Raw genomic sequence first — 22,450 nt, forward strand, 5'->3', positions numbered from 1 at the left:
TGTTAGCCTGTACAAATGATTTTATAACCTTAAAAAGTATTTTAGTTAACTGTAAAGGCTGCCAGGTGATGGGGTATTTTGAGGGTATACCTTCACGGTCACACTGGCAATTTTGTTCTCGATTTGTAGCCGTTTTGTGTGGTTTTTCCCGTCCGGTGTTCAATTTTTGTTTTCGATTTCGCGTGCACTACATATAGGCAGCTAAAGCCGACCGATATCGGCGTTATAGGCATGTAAGCCGCTACAGCGGTTAATGTGATAAATCGCTTAAGCAGTGAAGTAGTGCTTTATTCTCCGCGTGAAAAGTACGTTATGATTTTCCGCAAATAGTGAAATAAAGGCGAACCCTCACGCATACTAGTGCAAAATATATACATAAATCGGGCGAAATTATAGTGCCCTGTGTGTGTGTGTGAACGTAAGTGGAAAACTTGGGCGAGACTTTATGCTAACCATAAACGGTGAACGAAGACATGACGTTGAACCCTTCGCGCTTGGCTAATTATCAAGGAAAATGTTTGGCTTTTGTGCTCTCTCACCCACACTTGTTCATACACACACATTCACACGGGGGCAGGGCAGACAGAGATGGCATCTATCACAAGTACCGTTGTGCACTTTGTTTGCCGTCTTTGTTGTCTGCTCGCTTTTCTTTTCTTCTAGTCTATTCCCTTCTCTCTCTTGTCACCTTGTCACAGCCTCCCCTTCTTCTTGTTCTCCGCTCGTGTCTTTTTCTCGCTTAATTTGAACTTCCGCCCCACACTCATGCTCACCCCCTCTCCATCCCTCTTTCTCTTGCAGAAGCTTATTTACAAAAAAAAAACAACATAATGTCGGCACGTTCCAGCGGCTTGGTCGCCGCTTCGGCCTTACCTGCCCCCTCATCCTCCGCCTCCTCAACGGCGACCGGCGGCGATGTGCCACGCCCACCGCCCCGCAGGCGGGCGGCCTCTGTTGCAGGACAACAGCAGACGCGCCAGGAGTTCGGCAATGGACACACGCCTCGTCGATCGTTGGCAGCAGTGGTAAGCTAACATAGGTGCTTCAATTGTCAATTTGTAAAACAATTTTAATTTTTGTTCCTACAACCCCAATATGTTATGTCCAAATAATTATTCTTTTCATTTTCCACTGCTTTCAAATTTTGTGATATAAGCTGTATTCTTGTGCACCATGAGTTTTATTCAATACTTCAGAAAAACATAGATAGGATATTTAAAGACCAAATTTTAAAATGGGTATTGGTTCGAGGATGACTGATAAAAGTATAAAATTATTCCACGAAGCCTATGTGCTGGTAATATTATCTTATCACAGCTAGCGTATAAATCACCGATGTCTTCCATTTGGCTTTCATTGAAAACAAAAAAATTAACTTCATTAGTAAAGTGCAAACTATAATCGATCTTAAGTATCCCAAATAATAGTATCCAAAATACTTTTCTGCGTGACAAGTATTTTAAGATTTATTAAGAAGTGCTGAGGGGATGTGGTTGGCCTTATCAGTGCCACTGCTTTATTTCATGTTTCTATTTTTATGATGTTTTCACTGGTAATCTAATCTGCAGCTTGCTAGGCAGCTATGTCGTGTAGATGGGCCCTCGAGATTCCTCCCTGTATATGGGTGATAAAATGGGTAAATGGTGGGAAATACAGGGGATCCACCATTTCCTCGGATGGGAACAACTAATCTTTGTTTACTATTACCGAATCCCCAGTTTGGATATAACTTTGTAGCTTAACTTCAAAATAGTACTTTACCAAACACTTACTTCTTTAATGTATTTTTACCTTCTCATAGTTTTATTTTATTTACCAAGGAAAAAGTTAGTAGTAAATATAAAAAATTTAAATATACAAAATTAAGCTTTTTGCAACAAAACCGCACTGGTGTACCTTTAAGTTTTCATCATTTGGACACTGTTTTAACGTTGAAAAGAATTATAATTATAATTATTATAATTTTGAATCGTAGAGTTTTTAAAGCAGGTTGAACATTTTTAGCATCTTGACAATTAATTTCTTAGTGACGGAGAAATGCTAGATCAGCAACCGCTTGCAAATGAACTGTTTATTTAACGTCTGGAATTCGCTTCTATTGTTTTCTCACTTGTGTAAACAAATACTTCAATCGCATCTCAGACAGAACGGAAACTAATTTATTTATCTCAATTCGCAAAAAGATGCGAGCCACTTGAGCAGTCATCGGCCTAATTGAGTTTATTAACACGATTCTGCTCGGCGCCGTTTAAATATAGTATGTGGTTATTGTCTGAGATTTGCTGCACGTGAAAAGATTAAATCAAAATAGAACAATCATAGTAAAATAAATCTCTCCTGAAGAAACTAATATTTAAAAAGTAGTTGAATTATTTGTTTAACATAATAAAACCTTTTTATTTGGATTTTATTTAATTTTGATATTTTGATAACCATATACTTATCTCAAATTAAATATACAAATCGTGGTGGGATAGAGTTAAGTTTTTAGCAGTATGTTAACTTAATGAGCAGCAAATGGACGATGTCCAAATTCTGTTTGCCTAATTTATTTAAGCGTTGTCAGAAAGCTCAGAAATTCCTGGACAAATAAGGAGTGCGAGGAAAATAGCGGGCTTATCTTTATTAAAGCGCTTGTGCCAGGAAATGTTGGATGCCCCCGCTAATTGGTCTCGGTTATTTGGGCTTCCTATTCGCACATCGGTCAGGTCGAGGGTGATGGCCCTCCTTATCAGTCAACAGTTTACCAGTTACAGGTGGATAACTTCATTTCGATTGAGTGCGTCAGCAGCGCCAGCAGCAGTCAAGTGTCAATTATAATTGATGATGCGCTACTTAGCTGAGAAATGTTAATGGTAGTGGGGATTCCTAATTTTTATGAATGCTACTCTACAGATACAAAATGCAACGCAGTCACACAGATACTTACGCACACACAGATACTTCCACCCAGCCAACCACACGCCGCATGCGATCAGCTGTTTTTGTTTTGTTTTGCTTTTGGACACTTGTTCGCTGGCAGCTGTCAAAAGTGGGAGTGAGACAGGAAGCCAATAATAGAGAGAGAAAAAAAAGAGGGGGGCTGTCATCTGGAAAAGCTTTTTCAGCTTAAAGCTTCTGGGTTAGTGTTGAAAAGTGTGTTCTCAGATTGCTTATTGGTATTTTTTAAAAGAGGAATATATATTTTAAATCATATTTTATATTTATATGTAAAATGAAATGCTAAAATTTTAATAATTTAGATTCCAATGCTATTGATTAATTTAAAAATATTTAAGAAAGTCCTGAAAGCCTCTTGATTGCAAATAATAGCAAAATGTATACATTGCTTATCAAAAATGCATAGAAATTCTTTAAACTAGTTAAGTATGAATGTTTTCCTGTTGAATTTGGGGGTTATGTGTAAGAGAATTTGTGCCAGAAGAATGTACCCGATAAACATTTTTTTCAGTTCTTCAAGGTCTGTCTCGAATTTTTGGTCAAACTGAGTGCAACGAAAGCTCTGCATTGGGACAGCCATTTGTGTCTTGCGCTGGCCACACTATTCGGGGGAGCTACCTTCATTTTAGCTTAGAACGCGAAAGCGCCAAGTTCCGTGTTTCGTGCAGCGGCTGCCGACAAGTGTTGCTGTTGCTGTTCCTCTCGCACTCACACCGCACACACACTCGCAGCGGGAGCGAGCGAGAGAGGCAGAAATTTACGCAGAACATGTTTTCGCAATAGTGTTGGTGTGCCGATTGTTATTGTTGTTATTGTTTCCATCGCTTAGGGCCGTTAATAAAAGATAAATAAGTGAATAATTGAATTATAAATATAGACGGCACAGCCACACACACAGCAGTGGATTATATAGATAAATTTATTGCACCGTACCCCTGAAATGTGTTAATTATATAAAAAAAAAGTAAATAAACGTACGTATCGGAAAGCAACAGTTCGTGCTTGGCTAAAGTCGGGAGATCTTGAAATCGAAATCAGAAACACACAAAATTCTAATTTCTCTCGCCTTTTTCGGACGCCCCTATTAGTCATGCATGCAAAACAAAAAGAAAATGTTTGGCGACTGGGAATGTGAAGCCTGATTTGCCCTGCCCCTTTTGGCCTTTGCCAACATTACGTATACGCAATAGGCATAATAAAAACCAAACGGCAATTGTTGTGAAACCTGTTCCCTTTTTTTGTCGCCGTCTGCAACTTGCAACTTACCAAAAAAAAAAAAAAATCAAAAGCTCAACAAGAAACCAAAACAAATCTTGTGTGCGCCAAAAAGTGAAAATCGTTAAAAAGAACGCAAAAAAAGGCTGAAAGAGTATGAAATTCCTTCTGGCCAACGCGTTTTGTGCAGCTAAAACCGTTAAAAGCGGCAAATATTTCCATGCTGTTTTTATTTCTTTTAATAACCCTCGCAATTTATTGTTAAATTTAGTTTGACAGGCGTGCACGAAAATTAACACAATCGCAAAACGTAAACAGAGGTAGAAAAATCAGCAGTGAATAAAGACCAAAATCGGAGCCGAAATCAAAATCTAAATCCACATCAAAGTAAAAATGGCCGAGTCAACAACCACATCGCCATCGGTGACGAGCGAAGATGGCCAAATCCATGGCTACAATAACAGTGATGTAAGTAACTGGCGAGAGGAGCGCCTCTCTTGGCCGCGCTCTCACCAGTACGTGAAAATGGTACATATGCAAATGTTTGAGCCCCTGTGTGAGTGTGCCCATTTTCTTCAGCCGCTAATTAAGCCGCCTTTGATGTGTCTCACGTGCCGTCCATCCCATCCGCTCCTTCCGTCCAATCCTCCCTTCCACATTCCAATATCTCTTGAGATTTTCCGGCTCAAGGCCTCCCGGTTATTGAGATTTTACGGATAAATATTGAGCAGTATCTGATGTGATCAGAGAAACAAGTAATGAATTTATGAGGCATTGGTTATACCAAGATCTTATAACTGTTCATTTGACCATATATATATCCTGCATACTTTTTGTGGCAAATAGTTAAAAAACCAAGATTGACTTCCTTCTTTTGTAGTCTTCTTAAGAAGCAGGAATCCGTCGACCTGATGGACATTGTATTATCACCTTTGTAATCGGAAAAAATGTAATAAAATAAAAGGGTTTATTCTTTCTAACTAAATGAACGAATCAAATGAGGTAAACCATTCAAATAATGTTCTGAGAGTTTAAATCTATACTAATTGTTTACAGTAAAATTGTATTTAATCCTGAAATATTTATGTGGAATGTACTTTAATCAAAAGTTGATTCGAGAAGTTCTGTGGTGCCTTTGACCCTTTAATAGATAGCTTAATTTGCTTTTTAACAAATTACGTTTTCCCCGAATCAATTAAAAAACAAAAGAAATGTAGTGCGAATAAGAATAATTTATCTTTCCGATAACAGAAGCTTTCTTTCTTCACTTGTGAGCGTCAGAGACACACATATATCATCGTCGAGCTTGATCAGTATATTTATAGCTTTAAAGGTATTTGACTTATACGCCATTTCTTATTAATTGAATAATTTTTCTATAAGAAGTCATACATGACGTACATAGAAATTTCAAACGATTTAATGAAGTCTTTTTTTCAAGATGTTCTTGTGAAATTAATTATTCAGTTCGTTTTTTCTCTAGCATCTTCGATTTGTTAGGAAATTATCTGGAAAACTTTCAGAGTATCTATCATCTAACCCAGATGCATGGCAAAATGTCAATTTGTGTAATGAATTTGCATTGACCCCTTGAAATAGTGACAACTCAAGGGCGGCAGCCAATCAATTAGGTTAATGGCAACGACTAAGCTTTAGCATACTCTCTTTTTGTACTGATAGGATTTCTCAACTGCCTTTTATGCGCATTAAAAATAACAATTGATATTCAAGTTTGTTTAATTTCGCTGTTGACTGGTATTTATTATCACCCATCTGCATTTCGCTTAAGCCGTCTGTTTGAACAGACGAAACGTTAAGAGCAACAGAAATGGGCTTCTGTTGAGCGCCTTGACTTCTTTCGGCTCCCAAGGCTTCCTCTTTCACTCGCTTTTGCTTATCAGCGCACAGCTGAATGACTATTCACATATATATTTTTATAATTCATTATTCATTCAATTGGCACGGAAATAAAAGTGGAAGAAAACTATGGCAAATGTGAAATGGTTCGAGGAAGGGGGTGGGAAAGTGGTGATTGTAATCATGGCGAAAAAACGAGGGAATAGCGCCCAGCTAGCTGGTTGTATGTCACATGGTCATCCAAATGCCAAAAGTCAACGCTTTGCCAACTCCGATAATGAGCATTTGGCTTTGCGCCTAGTAATAACCGAATTCGGCTACGAATTCAGCTTTCCAGTAGCCAAGAAAATCGAAACCGTATCAGTGGGATTCGTGATTAACAATTGTACAGCAAAACCAATAAACAGGCAAGCTTGCCTAAGACAAAGTCTTTATGAAACAAAACGAACCAAAATCTAAGAAAATGAAGTTCTTATTATTCGAAAATGCATACAACTCAACCTCATTAAACAACATTTTAGAAATGTTTGTTAAAAAGGGTAGTATTTATTTTCAATCGATATAAAACAGTATTGAAAATAAAGCCTATCTAAGCCAGCAATAACGTAAGTGGGATTTAAAATTGTATTTTTGAGATGTTTCTCTGTATCCCAGTCAATCAGAGGAAGATGAAATGACAGTGCAGCACATTTCTGCGTCGGATCATTACGTCGGACATCCCTTTTAATTGACGCTTTTCCTGCCTGGCCGCACACCATCGCCCGACCCTCTGTCAATCCAGTGCGAAACAGGCTTAAACCGCAAGAACCGTTTTGAGCTAATTTCCCTCCGTCCTGGATTTAATGGCTAAAAATCAATTTAATGCCAGCTACGACGTGGCTCGGTTGAAGTCTTTCAGTCAAGAAAGGGAACTGTGACAGCTACATTAGCCACTGAAGGCATGCGAAAGGATCCTGGCAAGGCCTTGGGGGATTACTCGACTCCAGGGTCACCAGCTTAGGCTGATTGATTGGACCTTTTGTCCAGGCAATAATCGAGTTCGGACAACGAGACATCTGGCAGTTAATATGACGCATTAGCTTAGCTTATCTCGTTTGCGACAAAATAAGCGCTTAATGGTATAATCCCAAATAATAGTTATATAGTTATTGGCATGTAGGGACTGGATAAGTATCTACTCGTACACAAAAAATAAATATTGTAATTGTAAAGCTTTTAACTGGTTTTGCTATTTTAATTTTATTTACGGAAAATGTACATAAAAAAATTTTCACAGCTTGTTATAACATAACTACTAAGATTTTCTAAACTTAAAAAAATTGTAATTTAAAATTTTTTTCTGTGTACATTTAATTATTGCACAAGTGGGAAAAGCCGCAGCTATTTTAAAGAGACAGCCACACGCGGTGAAAATCAATAGCACAAGTTCATGGAAAATGCGGAACTGGCTGCGAATAAATAAAAACACAACCCGTCACAGAAACGGAACAAACACAGAAACAGAATAAAATAGAATAGAATAGTTCCCCAGAGAGTGTACAAAATGGCACATGTATATAGTAGAGTCTAAAAAACCAACCCAGTCAGGGTCATTCTGCTACCAACAAGCCGCAACATGCGAGCCTCTGATATCTGATACAAGGGGGGTCGGATATAGATATGGCGCCGTCTGGTCAGCCACCAAAGAGGGGCAGTTGGGGGGCGTCGGAACTGGGGTTTGCTCTTCACTTTATAAACAATGTCGGAAAATTGAATATTTCATGGGAAAGCCTTTTAATGGATACAAGTGCTAGCTCTTAGCCGAGATGAGTAGATAAAATGGGTTTTGTTTAACTTTCAGGAATGCAGAAAGTTTGCTGCTCCACCGATCCCACAGAATGGGGTGCCACGGGCTAAAGGTGTTGTTCTTTTCTCTGTGTGGTTACCTCTCAGGTAGACGAAAAACTGCAAAAATATCGTGCTTTTAAGCTGAAGACTATTTAAATTTTAAATCGCACTATGCCACTCCAAAAGGAAAAAGAAAAAGTGATTGTTTGGGAAAATATGGATTGCAATAAAAACGTCAGGGATAAATTTAAATCTTAACCGTACAAAATCTTTAAATTTTTTTCAATGTCTATTTCACAATTTCTTAGATAAAATCAATCTTAGGGGATAAATTAATTTGCAAGAAATATTATATTTATTTAATGCATGAAAAGCCACTAAACTTTGAGTTCAAACCTCAAACAATCGCTCAATTAATCAAAATCTGAATTCAAGCCTCTTTAATTTGGCCACAAAATATATGTATAATACGTAGATATGAGAATTTGCCTTAGAGAGATGCCTAAAATTGTGTTTAGCTGGCATTTCAAAGAGAAATGCCAATTGCAAACCGGGCCGCAACCGCATTTCTAGACCCAGAGCCCAAGGCCCCAAGTGAATCACAACACGCAATTTAGCTCAAGTTTGGGCCACATTCTCTGCACTAGACAATTGCTTGATGACTCTCTTGAACTTCCACGCCCCTTTCTCTGGCACTGGTGCTTGTGTCAAGGTCATGGAAATTATCTAGCCGCGAATGAAAAAACAATTATGCGCGCGAATGTATAATGCAGATCCTTCAGAGAGCATTTATAAAGAACTTATGTGAGGGGCGGAATGCATGAGGCAATAAAATGCATGAAATTTTTACCAAGGCGGGCACGCGGCGTATGCGTAATCGCGGACATTAAGTATACGCCGCGTGGGCTGGGGCTTATGGGCACTGCCGTGGCTTATTTATTTGCGATGCGACCCAACTAGCTCCTCGGTGGCATTGAATTTCTGAACGCTGTTTTTCCCCAGCGATGCGTGCACAAGTGTCTCATTTGTGTGTCGACTATTTTTACTAATTTTCCTGTTTTCTCTTTTTTATTTTGCCCCTTTTCAGAACGACTCTGGCGACTCGTGCCACCTGCGAATTGTTGTGCTCAGCGGCCAGTCGCTGGCCAAAAAGGATATATTCGGCGCGAGGTAAGTGAATGAGCTGCAAATTATGCCAATTAAATCCATTACAATTAAAACGCACTTATTTGTCCACAGCGACCCGTACGTCAGAATCGATTTGAACACAATCATCGGTGATATTAATATTGACTCTGTTTTGACGAAGACCAAAAAGAAGGTAAACATAAACATAATACCCCTGAAAGCATTAACCCGTCTAAAGTTAGGTGAGAAGGCCAACTTTGGAGGAGTTTATCTTATCGATTATGTTGGGGGCCACTTGCCACATTGGCTGTATCTATGGGAAGACTTACTGGCCTTGATTTTCCGATTAGAAATGTAAACCACACGCAATGGTTATCAATATCGTGTGGACTCTATGACTAACGGTGAGATATCTACCTTGGCGATCATAGACACGTTTATTGCATATAACCGGAACTGAAGACCAGAGTACCTCTTGAGATAACTGATTTTTAGCTCGTTTAAAAATTAAATAGAGTTCGGGATCGAGAGAACTATGAGTTCTAGTGTTAATGATGGATTTTAACAAAGATTTGAAACGAAATTCTATAGCTTTTTGATAAGAGCTAATGTTTTTTTATATTCCTGCCTTTATAAGGGCAATTAAAAGGTCCAGAAATAAGTCAATTGATTGCTAAGTTTGTTGAATTACAAAAAAAAAACCCACCTAAGCTTTCTTAACAGAAATTCCTAAAGAGCCCCTTGTGTTATTTTAAGCAACAAAGCATCCTGAAAAAAATTCAATTTATTTTCTCCTCTTTCCCCAAAGACCCTGAACCCAGCCTGGAACGAAGAGTTCATATTCAGAGTAAGTTAACAAGCAAACCGATTCAATAATTCCACCGGCTAATTGATTGTTTTTGCCACCTTTGACCAGGTTAAACCGTCTGAGCATAAGCTTGTATTTCAAGTATTTGACGAGAATCGCCTGACACGCGACGACTTCCTGGGAATGGTCGAGTTGACTCTGGTGAATCTGCCCACCGAGCAGGAGGGCCGGACCATCGGCGAACAAAGCTACACTCTGCGCCCGCGCAGGTCAGTAGGGTAGGTTTATATCGTTTGCAGTTTGATTTTGTTTCTTTAATTTCAGTTAATTTACACACAACTATATAGCCATAAAATCTAGTTATGTACCAAATACCAAACAAAAAATCTAAGTCAAGACCAATGAATATTTTCCCATAACCAAAACTAAGGCAGAATTCTAAATGTGATAGAAGATAAGATCTTGATTATGTCCCCAATCCGTAGAGATTCTGTTGTAGTGCGATAGAGTTTACGTGTTTTGCTTTCCAACCTCACCTTGTTTATTGTTTATCACCACGCCCCCTCCGCCCAATTGCAGTCTTCGATTGCATTTATTATTTGCAAGCGTATTCGTCTTCATCGTAGTAGAACACTTAACTCACCCTTAGTCTAGAATAGAATCGCTTTTCAATTGAGTTCACGCTGCTATTCACAACTTTAAGACCGCATGACAATGCCAGATAATAGATTGAAAACTAATATAGCCATTTAATAGCAAACTACATCTTTGATTACGTGACTGTCGATATTTGCTGGTTATTTTCACCATTCAATACTTGTCTAATTAACATAACACACATTTAACCAAATACATTGGTAATTACAATTTGTATATATCAATACAATATTGCTTAAAACCTGAAACTTGTTCTAAAACTTTTATAAATCCAACACATAGCAAAGTGACTCATTCACTTTTGAGACCGGAAATATTAGATTAAAATCTTTCTGATTAAATTCCATGAGTGTTTCCAACAAATTGCGTTCTTATCGTCCGAATTTCTCCACGATTGACCTATACTAAAGTGAAAGTCGCAGCGGCTTTAAAGTTGTGAAACGCGTCGTAATCCATAGTATTCCACTTGTATCTGCATTCGTGTGTTTGCGGTCGAGTTTATTTTTAGTTAACGCTTAGTATAATACTTATTGTTTTTAACTCGTGTGCGTTTGTGTGTCTCCCATGTGGGCCTGGTATTGGTGGCGGTGTCTGTGCACCTGTTTGGTTGACTCATTAATATTTATCTTGTGCACTGCCCTCCACCCAGCAGCGCCAAATCCCGCATCAAGGGCACCCTGCGCATCTACCACGCCTTCATCCGGGAGACGCGGGAGCAGAGCGAGCCATCCAGCGACAACAGTGATGGCGGGTGGGAGCACGTGGACGCCACCAGTGCCAACGAGACCTCAGCGCAGCCGGTAAGTGACCTCGTCGTTCCCTTTTAAAATCAAATGCAAATGCAAATAATAATAATAATCGTGTGGCATTCCCCATCGACAGCACCCCTTTCCCACTGGCGGCCACGATGCCCTGCCCGCCGGCTGGGAGGAGCGCCAGGATGCCAATGGTCGCACGTACTATGTGAATCACACGGCCAGGACGACGCAATGGGAGAGGCCTACTATGTGAGTTGAGTTCAAATCAGTAAGAACTTTTTCTTGGCTACATTTCTAAAGAGTGTTAAACATATAAATTTGCCACAATATGTTCGACTTTGTTTTGTTTTGGAATCACACTTTATTTCATTAAAATTTGTGTAGATCAAGATGTTAAATGTAAAGATCTTCTCTCAGTAAAAATCTGTTATTTTCTTATCTTTTTATTGTTTGACTTTCCTCTGACTAATCATCTTTATAATCTCCTTGCAGTTTATCGAGCAACAGTAGCCAATCCGCCGACCAGTTGGCCTCGGATTTTCAGAGACGTTTTCACATCAGCGTGGACGAAACGGAGTCGGGACGTACGGCGGTAAGTGAAAATGCCTTGTGCTGGGATTACTTATTAAGGGGGCTTTAGGTCTAAGTTGGTTCCCCACCGGGAAAACTTGTATATTTCTATATATGTATATTAAAATATTTATAATGCATGTGTGATGAGCAATTGATTGGTTTTTGTGCATGATCTCTTAATTTCCACATCGAACACAAACCCATTACACAATGAACACGCAAAACGCACCCGAACCGACTAACCCAATATAAAAACCACAAGCCACAGAAGTCGAGGAACGCTGCTCACATGGAGACTCTGGCCAGCGAGGGGAGCAGCGAGGATGAGGATGAGGAAGACGATGAGGATGTGGCTGAGAATGGGGCGGAGGCGGTGGATCTGCAGAATAATCAGGCCAATTGTCTGCACTGCGGCGAGCTGCATGACAATGAGGATGCCGAGGAGGAGGATGGAGCTGAAGAGGAGCAGGACGAAGCGAAGTTGCAGCCTCCCACTCCTGGCCCAGATCCGATCTTGGCCACATCCCAGAGAGCGCAAACTTGTGATATACTCGATAGGCACTTGTACCTGAGACGCATATTCGTAATGGCAAATTCTTTGACTACGATTGAGTTTATCGCTAGCTCCTCGATAAGATGTTAGTCATATGGGCGTACTGCAGTAGAAACTAGTACCATGTCATTGTTAGGCTCTCTCCAACTCCACTAAGCATTGTAGATTTATAGTTGTCTAGTCGCCACCATTAATCAATTCCTGTATATACATAGGACACCGTCAGTCAAAATAGTTTAGAGGACAATAACAATGCTGCTGGCTTAGCAACTACACCAACACCAACGATCTCACCACTGAACACACCAACAAACAACAATGGATTTCCCATGCTAAATGGCCAAGAGGGCGAACAGGGAGCTCCACCAGCGGACCATTCCAGGTTAATATCATCCGCTAAGCGGTAGCAGCACCCATTCAAACCGATACCCCCTCTCGCCTTCTGTCGGCACTTCGTCCGAACCCAAACGATACCCACACTTCCCGAGGCTCCTCAACTTCGCAGCCAGCTTCCTAACCGCCATCCGTTGTGCTCTATCTTTCATGAACTCAGTTTTGTTTACAATTCCCTGCGACATCCTGTCGCCCATAGGCAGCCCGAAATCTCAGCGACCAGTCTGCAGAACGACCTGCGGCCGGTGCGAGAGGCGCCCGGAGTGCCGGATGTAGCTATGACCAACCTGTTGACGCGGCGGGCCGTGGGCAACATGGGCAATGTGGGCGGCGGAATGGGACGACAGCAGCATCGGCGGCGACAGCAGATGCAACTGCACATCCAGCAGCATCAGCAGCGGCAGCAGCAGCGGCAACAGCGGCAGCAGCAGCATCAGAATAGGATATTGGTTAGCAAGACTTAAGCACACACTCATTTGCCAGAGAAACCAAAAACAATCCACCCACATCACTCATTTCACTTGTAGCTTGATGTGGATCTTGGTCAGCAGGAGCTGCAACATCAGGGGCGACACCAGCAACTTGAATTGCAGCAGCAACATCAGCCATCGGTCAGCACATTTCCATTCACACTCGCCTCCTTGCACTTGTAGTCTTAGATCATGGTTGTCTTCTCCTGTTAGTTCGTGTCTAAGGGGAAAACTTAAACTATTTGGCGTCTCAAAATCTGTCAGTGTGGGAAAAACTCACATTTCTGTGTTTGTTTTGTGGCATGGGGTATTTCAGCCGGCGGTGTGCGGTAAGCAAACCCGAGTCCATCCCTATTGGTCCTTACCATCTATGTGTCTATGTTGCATGTTGACCCAAGATTAACTCTTGGTACTTAACTTAATAACGCTTTAATTTGCAGCTTTTTGTGTTACTAGTTCCAGCTAAGACCTAAGTTAATCGATTAGTTTTAGTCTTTTGATTGTTTGCATGTGCGGCTTGTTTTGTGTTCGTAGATACTTTTCAATTTGAGAATTTGATTTTAATTTGATCAACACTTCTTTTCTGTTTCTTCCAACAAACCAACAAACAAAAATACTTTACGCAATGCAATGCATCCATATGTATACATTTTTGCATAAAATAATCCATCCACCAATGACTAGAATGAAGACACCGATCACACAGACAGCCACAATCCCTCCGACATCTCAGCTCCGTCCACACGTCGCAATTCCGAGGAAGACAACGCGGCTGTGCCTCCAATGGAACAAGTAAAGTCGATTCCCCTCTATTTTCCCTATCCTAAATGCACACGAAAACGTAAATTGTATTCGAGATATACTATCTGCATGTGCCAAGGATGTTTTGAAAATGCACTAAAACATATTGTGTGTGTGGCTGATGTTGTGCGGAAATCTTGTCTTGCAGAATGCCGGTGGCGAGGAGGAACCCCTTCCACCACGCTGGTCGATGCAGGTAGCTCCCAACGGACGTACCTTCTTCATTGACCACGCATCCCGGCGGACCACTTGGATTGATCCGCGCAACGGAAGGGCCAGCCCCATGCCAAATCAAACGCGCCGTGTCGAAGACGACTTGGGTCCTCTGCCCGAAGGCTGGGAAGAGCGAGTGCACACCGATGGACGGGTGTTCTATATAGATCATAGTAAGTTATTGATCTATATGTACGAAATCCATCCATCCATTTAACTCAAATCTCCCTTTTTGCAGACACCCGAACCACGCAGTGGGAGGATCCTCGCTTGTCTAATCCAAACATTGCCGGACAGGCTGTGCCCTACTCCCGAGATTACAAGCAGAAATACGAGTATTTCAAGAGTCATATTAGAAAGCCTGTAAGTTGTTTAAAATCCCAGTTTTCTTTGGCAATTCTCTAATCTAACATCTTGCTTTCAGACAAATGTACCAAACAAATTTGAAATACGTATTCGTCGTACATCGATACTGGAGGATTCGTACAGAATTATTAGTTCTGTGACCAAGACCGATTTACTAAAGACTAAATTATGGGTAGAGTTTGAGGGAGAGACTGGCTTGGGTAAGTAATCCCGCTTCTATCGATATCTAAATACTAAACCTCATGTCCCTGGATTGCAGACTATGGTGGTCTCGCTAGGGAATGGTTCTATTTACTGTCAAAGGAAATGTTTAATCCGTACTACGGGCTCTTTGAGTACTCGGCCATGGATAACTACACGCTGCAGATAAACAATGGCAGCGGTTTGTGCAATGAGGAGCATTTAAGTTACTTTAAGTAAGCATTTTTAATTTTCAAAGTAAAGCGTGTTGTTAATATTTGGTTTAACATCGCAGATTCATTGGCCGCATTGCGGGCATGGCTGTGTATCATGGAAAGCTGCTGGATGCCTTCTTCATTCGTCCATTCTACAAGATGATGCTGCAAAAGCCCATTGACCTGAAGGACATGGAGTCCGTGGACACGGAGTACTACAACTCGCTGATGTGGATCAAGGAGAACGATCCGCGCATCCTGGAACTGACTTTCTGCCTGGATGAGGACGTGTTTGGCCAGAAGAGCCAGCACGAACTAAAGCCCGGCGGCGCAAACATAGATGTCACCAATGAAAACAAGGATGAGTACATCAAGTGAGTGAGAAAAGTAATACCAGGTGTCCATATTAAATTCTGAAACGCATATTCAATCCGAGCAGACTTGTTATTGAATGGCGTTTTGTGGCGCGTGTCAAAGAGCAAATGTCGTCCTTCCTGGACGGCTTCGGATCGATTATCCCCCTGAATCTTATTAAGATATTCGACGAGCACGAGCTGGAGCTGTTGATGTGCGGAATACAGAACATCGATGTGAAGGACTGGCGCGAGAACACTCTGTACAAGGGCGACTACCACATGAATCACATAATAATCCAGTGGTTCTGGCGGGCGGTGCTCTCCTTCTCCAACGAGATGCGTTCGCGTCTGCTTCAGTTTGTGACGGGCACGTCGCGCGTGCCCATGAACGGTTTCAAGGAGCTGTATGGCTCAAATGGCCCCCAGATGTTCACTATCGAGAAGTGGGGCACACCCAATAACTTCCCAAGGGCACACACCTGGTGAGATGCGGCAAACACCCCTGCCATAGCTAAACGAAACTTTTCACTAACGAATTTTCACCTACAGCTTTAATCGTCTGGACCTGCCGCCCTATGAAGGATACCTGCAGCTGAAGGACAAGCTGATCAAGGCCATCGAGGGCAGCCAAGGATTCGCTGGAGTTGATTAATAACACCGGCAACGGGGGTGCAGGCGAATGGCTTTGGCTGGAGGTGCAGCGGCAGCTTCGGCAGCGTCAGGAGGAAGAACAGCTACAACGATTACACACATCACAAGAACCACAAGATCAACAACAACAACGACTTGAGCAGCAGCAGCAGCTAAATCAGCGGCACAACCGCAACCTCATTGCATCCACTTGGAATAGCACCGCCAGCAGATCGTGTACTTATTTGTTCGTTTGCTTTTGTATTATAATCATTTTTGCTAGTTTAGTATTATTTCGTATGTATTTTAACTAGGCGCCAAAACTCACACACAACACACACACACCTTATACACGCTGAGGCGAGATGGATCCTAATAAAGCTGCGCATGGTGAACCACAAGAACCTAACAAAGAGTCCAAATTATCTATAAATATATTTATTACATTGCCGACAATTGTAAAAAGTTGAGAACGTTTTACAAACTAAGAGAGAAATCCAAACTAACTATTAAATCTATAGAGTCAAAGTATATCTTGTATTTATATGCAGAGAAACCTTTTTATAATTGTTATTTTTATGCGCTATTCCTCTATACATGCCCACAGCAAATACCTAAAGGCGAGAAAAGAGAAATATAAAAATAATTGCAAGTTAATATTTGTAATCTGATGGTCGCATATTTTTAAACGAATTAAATTTTCTATTCTGTGTAACTGTATGAGTATTCATAATAATTATAATGTTAGTCCGTAAAAGTCGCTCTTTACTATTAAATAAAAAGACAAACATCAAATATATATAAAAAGGAAATCTAATCTAATACTTAAAAAAATACAATCAATGTATATTGTATAATTGTTAATTATATACAGACACACATTCCAAATGTTTATTGCGAAAGAGAAACTCTGCAAAAGGAGGCCTATATGATAATATGATTATTGACCTATCGGAAGTCTATCAAAATTAAATTTTAAAATCAAATTAAGATGTAGAAAGAAATGACTGCTGAAACTTCTGTTGCAAAGTCAGAGAGCGACACAAAGAAACAAAAATACCAATAAAAATGGTTACAGTTAAGTAATTCGAAATCTCGATTTGTTTTTAAATTAGGTCTTTTAAATTGATAGTTTTAGTTTAAGATTGACATCAATTCGCTATCACAGCCCTTTCAATTATTCACGAAAGACACGATTTGTATGTGCAAAAAGTTCAGATTATTTTAATCAAAGCGAACAACCAAAAACTTAACGAGAGATGCCGGTGTGCTCGTGGATCCAGTCCAGGTAGCTGGTGGTGCGGGTGAAGACGGCGGGGTACTCCTTCTCGCAACCGGCAGCGGATCCGAAGGAGGTGAGACCGACCTGGACCTTGTCGGTGGACAGCACCAGAGGGCCACCGGAGTCGCCGTTGCAGGTGGAGACGCCGGCGGGCGTGGACACGCAGATGTTCGAGTCGCGGATGGTGGTGTAGTAGGTGCGCTTGCACTCGCTGTTCGAGATGACCTTCATGTGGGCGTACTGCAGGTGGGCGGCCACGGCGGTGGCGTCGTCGGAAGTGCGGCCCCATCCGGAGGCGATGACCTCATCGCCGTCATAGGAGGCGTAGTGGGACTCGCGCTTGGGCAGCTCCACGTTGTGGATGGCGGCGCTGTACTCCACGCGGGGAATGCGGATCAGGGAGATGTCGTTCCTCAGCGTTCGGCTGTTCCAGTCGGCATGGATGATGATGTGGTCCTTGGAAACGTGGTGCTTGACCTTGGGGCTGGAGCGAACTGTGCTGCCCAGGTAAACCTCGACGGAGTCAACGCTGAGGAGTAAGTTTGGAAGATGGTTAGCCGGGATACACCATCCGTAATCCAAAGTCTGGTAGCTTACCCATCCGTGCAGTGAGCGGCGGTCAGAACCCACTCGTTTCCGATCAGGGAGCCACCGCACCAGGCCGAGGCGGAGCCGATCTTCAGCGAAAGTCCCACCTGGTAGGGGAACTGGTCGGTGCGGGCGTCCTCACCATGAGTGATGCGACCGCCGGGTCCGTCCAGGGAGCGCAGCGCCGATCCGGAGGCGTAGGCCAAGGCCAAAGCGAAAACAACGAGAACCTTCATGTTGGGGCTACCTATGGAAAGTATGTCTCACTCGGACTCATCCCACCGCTTTTATAGCCGTGGGTGGCCCCACAATCAAGAGACGTCTTCATCGCTATCTGATCTTCGGGCACCTGCTCAAGTGGCCTCGCCTCCTTGTGCACTGCCCACCTATCGCTGATCTGCGCTTCCCATCGCCCGTGCTTGTTGAAAATGCTCAGATACGGCGCCGTGAATCGTCAGAATTCTTCCCGGTCAAAAGATAGTATAACAGGAATACAATCGGCAATATTTGGGATTTTTCCAGGGGCCCGTACATAATCCATCGACCAAAAGATTTATAGATAAGCACGTGTGATTTTTAAAATCAATCAAATTTATAAATATTATGGCAGATAGTTTTGCCTCAAAAGTGGCTATTTTAAAAATTTAAAAACCGGTTTGAGTTGGCTAAAATTGGTATTGACAATGGCTTACCTCAAGTTAAAACAATATATTTAAGAGTTAACCCCTTAATAGAAAAAAATCAATTCTTTAAATAAAATAAATAACGTAATGGAAGCTTTTCTTACAGTTGATGTTTGTTTAACCATTTTATAATTTTTTCAGACACAGAAAAGTATGCTACCCCACTGAAATAAAACTCTTATCAAAGCCAAACGAACAGATTGCTTTTCTTTCCCAGTCCATAATTCAAACTGCGTCGCTTTTTTAAGTGCCATTCTCATGGCGCCCTTACCTTCCACCATAAATGAAATAATCGCAACTAAAATGCTCAACATTTAATTTAATTTCAGTGCCCAGCACTTTTTGATCAGCCATCGAGGGCCACTCTAGGCGTAGACAACCCCGCTCACCTCGCCTATCCAATCCAGATAGGCGGTGACGCGTGTGAACACCGATGGATAGCCCTTTGTGCAGCCAGACTTTTTGCCATACGAAGTAATGCCGATCAGAACGTCTGTGTTCAAGGTGCGGTCCTCGAAGACCAGCGGTCCGCCGGAGTCGCCATGGCAAGTGGACTTGCCGCTGGTGGTGTCCATGCAGATGTTGCTTTGTTGAATGTTGGAGTAGGAGAACCGACAGTCCTCGTTGGATTCCACAAAGCGAACCACATAGCGCAGGGTATTGGACAAGACGGCAGACTCTATGGATCAGAATTTTGTATGATCAGAAAATGGTTAAATGTTAAATATATTAATATTATTATTATTAAATATATTTACATTCTAAACAAAAGTCATAAAAATAATATTAGGAAATGTGACACTTTAACTAAGCTCTGTTTACACTTTTAAAATGTGTAAAATCCCTTGGAAAATTATCATGTAAAAATAAAAGTTTGAAAAGTAAAAGAGTTTACATTAATATGTTGATCACTTATAGTTTGCTTAAGATTAATACATTTAAATTTTTTCGAATTGTGCTTTTTTGTTCGAATCGAAGAGTGCCAGTTCTTACCATCATTTATGCGGCCCCAACCGGAAGCGATTGCCGGCACGTAGTCGTAACTGAGATGGCTGGATGAGATTCCTGGCAGCCGGATGGGTCTTATGGAGTCGCAGAAAGTAGCATCCTCCGGTAATCGCAGCACAGCGATGTCGTTCTCCAGGGTTTCGCAATTCCAACCAGGGTGCAGGTTCACTTCGGGATTAGTTGTTCGGATGAGTTGTCGAGGCTCTAGTCGCTGCACTCCACCCAAGTAGTAGGTTATAGCGACAGCTCTGTATGGGGTATTAACATCGGCTTGGTATAGTCATTCATTTCTAAAGCGTATACCTACTTCTCAACGCAGTGTGCCGCCGTTAGCAGATATCGGTCGGAGATCAAACTAGCTCCACACCAGCTAAACAAGTCGTTGGGTTCCTCAATACTAAGGCCCACTTGATAGGGGAACTGATTGACTACGGCCAGATCCCCGCCAGCAATGCGCCCATCGACGGCATGACCCAAATCCAGGCTGGCAATCGACCTTCCCTGAATAACGATCAGCAGAGAAACCAAAACCGATCTGATTTGCATGTTTTTCGTACTCCACTAGTTGCGCCACTGACGCAGTCCTCCCACCTGAATGTGGATTTATGGCCCCATCAATGAATTAATCTTGAAGACGTACGAATGCCTGATTATGGGCAATCATTTCGGACTGATCAAAACGCCACTTGATTACCGAACTAATTTTAAATACATATGTATTGATTTGATTTATCATGTGGCACCGGTAGGAGCACTTCACGAAAGAAAATCTGTTCCGGATTTTGTTCACTCTAAAATAGGTCTTTAAAAAGCATATGATTGGAATTAAGTTTTTTTATTCAAAAGGAGCTTTAAGCACCCTTTTTTTGAAAATTTAGAATAAATTGACGCCTAGTTACAAATCGAGATTTGAACGGAAGGGGTTACATCATAAAATGACAAAAATCGGAAGAAATTGGAAAAGTTTAGTAAATAGCTTGTAATTTTTGTAAATCAATATTATAAAAAAATATATATTATATAAATAAAAAATATATATATATTAAATAAATATGTATGAAAAACTTGTTGAGCTTAAGATAATTTAGATAGATTTCTAGGAATTAAAAGCTCTTTTACTTAAGGCCATGTTCAAAAGTATGCTACATTCTGATTTTTAACCAAAAACTAAGTGTAAGAATTACAAAAGTAGATAACAAATATATACTGCTATCAAAGCAATCACAAAATGTGCTAGTAAAAGAGTTTGTTTTATTATACCACCCTTCTCAGACCGAAATTAAAATAATGCCTCACGTGCTGCCTTTAGTTAACCATGATTCATTGGGAGCCAAATTGAAGTGAATTGTTTTTTGTGTGACCATGGCAATAATCCCTCTGGTCTAGGGTGCTTGATGTTCGAGGGTGTCCTTATCAGTGATAACATATGGTTAGGGCTCAACCCCCAACCCGTTCCTATATAACCATTAAGCAGTCTCCCTCCCTCAGTTATTTTTAATCGAGGTACGATGATGAAACTATGGGTCTGTGTCCTGCTGGCCTCGTCCTGTGCGGCTGTTCCCTTTATTAACGATGTGGAGCCATTTATTACCAATGGAGAGCTGGCCGAGGTGGGTCAGTTTCCCTATCAGGCGGGCCTAAACATCTCCTTTGGGAACTGGAGCACCTGGTGCGGAGGCACCCTGATCTCACACTACTGGATTATCACAGCGGCCCACTGTATGGATGGGGCTGAATTTGTAACGGTCTATTTGGGTGCCATCAACATCAACGATGACGAGGAGGTGGGCCAAAAGAGAATCGTGGTGCAGAAAGCGGGCATAATCGTGCACTCCAACTACACGGCCAGCACGGTGGTCAACGACATCTCCCTTATTCGGCTGCCCATCTTTGTCAGCTTTAGCGATCGCATTCGGGCGGCCAATCTTCCGCGTCGTTTGAACGGCGTCTTTCCCACCTACGAATCCGTTCGGGCTATTGCCTCCGGCTGGGGAAGGGATAGCGACGCCTCCCAAACAGTCTCTCCCGTGCTGAGGTACGTGGAGATGCCCGTCATGCCGCAGGCACTGTGCCGGATGTACTGGAGCGGAGCCGTGTCCGAGAACATGATCTGCATGAGCACCACCAATGGCAAGTCCACCTGCCACGGCGATTCCGGCGGACCGCTGGTCTATAAGCAGGGCAACTCCAGCTATCTGATCGGGTCCACCTCCTTCGGGACCACCATGGGCTGCCAAGTGGGATTTCCTGCCGTCTTCACGCGCATCAGCAGCTACTTGGATTGGATCCTGAAGCACATAGTCGCCCACATCTGAAGGTGTGTCCCTATATAATGTTGTCCTTGCAGAACGAAAGTTTCCTTTCTATGATTTCAAGCTTTAGGATAATAAAATATACTAATTGTTTGAAAAACGTGAGGGCTATAAGATTTTCTAAACTTGACTCTTAAGACTTTTTATCAAATAACAATAATAATAGTAATATCTCTTCTACAATGGATCTGTATTTCTTTTATACTCATATCCAAAGAAATTTTTGAATTGCTTAAGAAAATAGTTAGAGTTATACAAAATATTTTTAATTAAATTCCATATTAAAACAAAAGATTACGATGAAACATTTATATCTCGGCAATGTGTTTTAAACAGTCATTTAAGATTTAATATAAGATTATATATTTTTCAATCAGGGCCACCAAAACGAACAATATAGACATCTCTGAATGCACGTAAATTAATGCAGTAGAATATGTTTCAAACCACATGAGAAATGCATATCACTTACATGTTTTTGTTCCATTTCAGCATATTTAATAACCTTTAATTTGAATCAAACAAAAGTTGACCAATCTCATAATAAAAAGACAAAACTTGACCTGAATGTGGTCGTTGACTTTATCTGAACATTGGGAATGTTGACCCTTATTTAAAGAAACTTCCCCAAAAATCC

At 41.5% G+C, this 22,450-nt stretch overlaps 4 protein-coding genes across 26 annotated transcripts; 2 read left to right on the forward strand and 2 right to left on the reverse strand.

Moving 5' to 3' along the window:
* The first annotated feature begins 101 nt into the window (after positions 1 to 101).
* Positions 102 to 17,033, forward strand: LOC128257986 (E3 ubiquitin-protein ligase Nedd-4). Of its 23 annotated transcripts, none has more exons than XM_052989339.1 (20): positions 102 to 422; positions 802 to 1,025; positions 8,927 to 9,009; positions 9,079 to 9,160; positions 9,776 to 9,814; positions 9,884 to 10,053; positions 11,082 to 11,232; positions 11,315 to 11,439; positions 11,683 to 11,782; positions 12,532 to 12,698; positions 12,870 to 13,158; positions 13,237 to 13,320; positions 13,864 to 13,971; positions 14,129 to 14,366; positions 14,432 to 14,556; positions 14,618 to 14,759; positions 14,819 to 14,975; positions 15,035 to 15,328; positions 15,394 to 15,792; positions 15,860 to 17,033. In XM_052989339.1, exons 2-20 carry the CDS (start codon positions 831 to 833, stop codon positions 15,960 to 15,962), a joined length of 3,051 nt encoding a protein of 1,016 aa, XP_052845299.1. In that variant the 5' UTR covers positions 102 to 422; positions 802 to 830; the 3' UTR covers positions 15,963 to 17,033. The 23 variants fall into 23 exon arrangements, with proteins under 23 accessions (XP_052845299.1, XP_052845297.1, XP_052845303.1 ...); XM_052989337.1 differs by having other exon boundaries at positions 102 to 418; XM_052989343.1 differs by having other exon boundaries at positions 102 to 418; positions 9,884 to 10,044.
* Positions 17,034 to 17,136: 103 nt separating this feature from the next.
* LOC128257998 (serine protease 1-like) lies at positions 17,137 to 18,075 on the reverse strand. Its single transcript, XM_052989379.1, has 2 exons — positions 17,820 to 18,075; positions 17,137 to 17,751 (listed from the first exon to the last, which is right to left on the reverse strand). Exons 1-2 carry the CDS (start codon positions 18,044 to 18,046, stop codon positions 17,190 to 17,192), a joined length of 789 nt encoding a protein of 262 aa, XP_052845339.1. The 5' UTR covers positions 18,047 to 18,075; the 3' UTR covers positions 17,137 to 17,189.
* Positions 18,076 to 18,642: 567 nt separating this feature from the next.
* Positions 18,643 to 20,313, reverse strand: LOC128257995 (brachyurin). The gene is made up of 3 exons (XM_052989376.1): positions 19,809 to 20,313; positions 19,487 to 19,749; positions 18,643 to 19,172 (listed from the first exon to the last, which is right to left on the reverse strand). The coding sequence occupies exons 1-3, from the start codon at positions 20,045 to 20,047 to the stop codon at positions 18,859 to 18,861; spliced, it is 816 nt and encodes a 271-aa protein (XP_052845336.1). The 5' UTR covers positions 20,048 to 20,313; the 3' UTR covers positions 18,643 to 18,858.
* A 668-nt stretch (positions 20,314 to 20,981) lies between these two features.
* Positions 20,982 to 22,375, forward strand: LOC128257997 (brachyurin). The gene has a single exon (XM_052989378.1). It carries the CDS (start codon positions 21,010 to 21,012, stop codon positions 21,814 to 21,816), a length of 807 nt encoding a protein of 268 aa, XP_052845338.1. The 5' UTR covers positions 20,982 to 21,009; the 3' UTR covers positions 21,817 to 22,375.
* Positions 22,376 to 22,450: the final 75 nt, after the last annotated feature.

This window comes from Drosophila gunungcola (genome assembly GCF_025200985.1).
Source record: "Drosophila gunungcola strain Sukarami chromosome 3L unlocalized genomic scaffold, Dgunungcola_SK_2 000002F, whole genome shotgun sequence".
NCBI classification, from domain to species: domain Eukaryota; kingdom Metazoa; phylum Arthropoda; class Insecta; order Diptera; family Drosophilidae; genus Drosophila; species Drosophila gunungcola.

Excerpts from the sequence above, each read along its gene's own strand:
- LOC128257986 (XM_052989339.1), top strand. The coding sequence starts at position 831 with ATGTCGGCACGTTCCAGCGGCTTGGTCGCCGCTTCGGCCTTACCTGCC. Across the intron at positions 9,815-9,883 it reads ACGAAGAGTTCATATTCAGA|GTTAAACCGTCTGAGCATAA; the intron begins GTAAGTTAACAA and ends ACCTTTGACCAG. Across the intron at positions 10,054-11,081 it reads CGCCCGCGCAGGTCAGTAGG|CAGCGCCAAATCCCGCATCA; the intron begins GTAGGTTTATAT and ends CCCTCCACCCAG.
- LOC128257998 (XM_052989379.1), bottom strand. The coding sequence starts at position 18,046 with ATGAAGGTTCTCGTTGTTTTCGCTTTGGCCTTGGCCTACGCCTCCGGA. Across the intron at positions 17,752-17,819 it reads GCCGCTCACTGCACGGATGG|CGTTGACTCCGTCGAGGTTT; the intron begins GTAAGCTACCAG and ends CTTACTCCTCAG.
- LOC128257995 (XM_052989376.1), bottom strand. The coding sequence starts at position 20,047 with ATGCAAATCAGATCGGTTTTGGTTTCTCTGCTGATCGTTATTCAGGGA. Across the intron at positions 19,750-19,808 it reads GCGGCACACTGCGTTGAGAA|AGCTGTCGCTATAACCTACT; the intron begins GTAGGTATACGC and ends TACCCCATACAG. Across the intron at positions 19,173-19,486 it reads TTGGGGCCGCATAAATGATG|AGTCTGCCGTCTTGTCCAAT; the intron begins GTAAGAACTGGC and ends TCTGATCCATAG.
- LOC128257997 (XM_052989378.1), top strand. The coding sequence starts at position 21,010 with ATGATGAAACTATGGGTCTGTGTCCTGCTGGCCTCGTCCTGTGCGGCT.